Source organism: Bison bison, unplaced genomic scaffold, assembly GCF_000754665.1.
Source record: "Bison bison bison isolate TAMUID 2011002044 unplaced genomic scaffold, Bison_UMD1.0 scf7180017837531, whole genome shotgun sequence".
In the NCBI taxonomy this organism is placed as follows: Eukaryota; Metazoa; Chordata; class Mammalia; order Artiodactyla; family Bovidae; genus Bison; species Bison bison.
The window spans coordinates 1-1258 of NW_011473842.1; the positions used below are offsets into that span (position 1 = coordinate 1).

Here is a 1258-nt window from a genome sequence, read left to right on the forward strand (position 1 = left end):
ATCTGATGTGGAATGCTGATAGATTCACTTTTTAGAAGTCATAAGCCTTTGAGAAGTTGGAGATAACTTCATTGCTTATCTATTTTCTCCTTTGCAATCAAGCTGTTCCTTAAAAGTGAGACACTACAGAGTTGCAAAAATTTGAAACAGTAAGAGCAAGCATCGTTTGCAGCTTCATGGTTGGTTTTGGCCAAACTTTTTATTTAGTATTCTGTAGTTGCTTAACACACACTTAAATGGTCTTATTGGGGAGGGGGAAAGGGGAGGTTCTTGTAGATTCCCAAGGAAATGTCAGAAAGGCAAAATATGGCCAGCATTATCCATTTGCTTTTTTCTGGGTTTACTGGGCGAATAGCACTTTCCTTACATATATGCATCTGATCTCAGGTTTTTCATACTGAGAACATTTGAGATTTCAGTTTGAAGACACTCTGAAATCCTAAGAGTAGCATACCCCGACCACCCTCTAATAGCTAGCTTGTTTATATAGGCAGGAGGATTCATCTCTCCATTTTAGATGACTAGATATTTTGTGTAAGATAAACTGCTTGCCTCATCATTTACTGGGGAAAATCCTATAGGAAGTGGCCTTTAGGGACACTTTTACTTGGAGATTACACCACTAGTACACATGTCAAGTCTTAACACACTTAACATTTCATTTGCTTGTTGAAAGCAATGTCATAAAATCAAAGATTAAACATGTTTTACTTTCTTTCCTCACAAGAACATAAAAATTATGGAAAGGGAACTTAACAGGAAATTTAAAAAAAGTAACACAATCTTTCCTTTTAGTAGTCCTTGGGTAGTTATGATAGAACAGGTTCCACTTTTGTTTGTTTCTTTGAACAGGGATTTTGGTCCAAGTTGTTTGTTTTTAATATCTGCTTCTGCCTCCCCCTCTATCAGATCGGCTTCCTCCACGGCCACCACCTCTTGGTGCTCCGCGGCTTGAACTGCTGTAGGAATCTCGTGGAGGAGGGTACCCCCTTTCCATAGAAGGGGGAAGCCCTCTTTCTTGTCTGCCAACCCGATCACGACCACTTGAGTAGAGATCACTTCGGCTGCTTGAGTAACTGTCTCGACTTCCACCATATCCGTCACGTGAGCTGCTGTAATCATCATAGCGACTGCTTCCACCATAAGATGGCGGGGGCCCTCGTGTAGGTGGAGCACTACGTGAGTTACCTGCAGGGTCAATGGTCAGGTAATATGGCAACACTATAAATTGTATATATACAACATTTAAATCTGAATT

General features: G+C 40.5%; 1 protein-coding gene across 2 annotated transcripts in view; it reads right to left on the reverse strand.

Moving 5' to 3' along the window:
- Window positions 1-165: 165 nt before the first annotated feature.
- Window positions 166-1258, reverse strand: part of RBMX (RNA binding motif protein, X-linked) — a 6251-nt gene continuing 5158 nt past the window's right edge. For both annotated transcript variants that reach the window (XM_010832948.1, XM_010832957.1), the window contains exon 9: window positions 166-1188. In XM_010832948.1, coding sequence (XP_010831250.1) covers window positions 878-1188 — 311 coding nt within the window. In that variant the 3' untranslated portion in view covers window positions 166-877. The remainder of the gene's footprint in view (window positions 1189-1258) is intronic.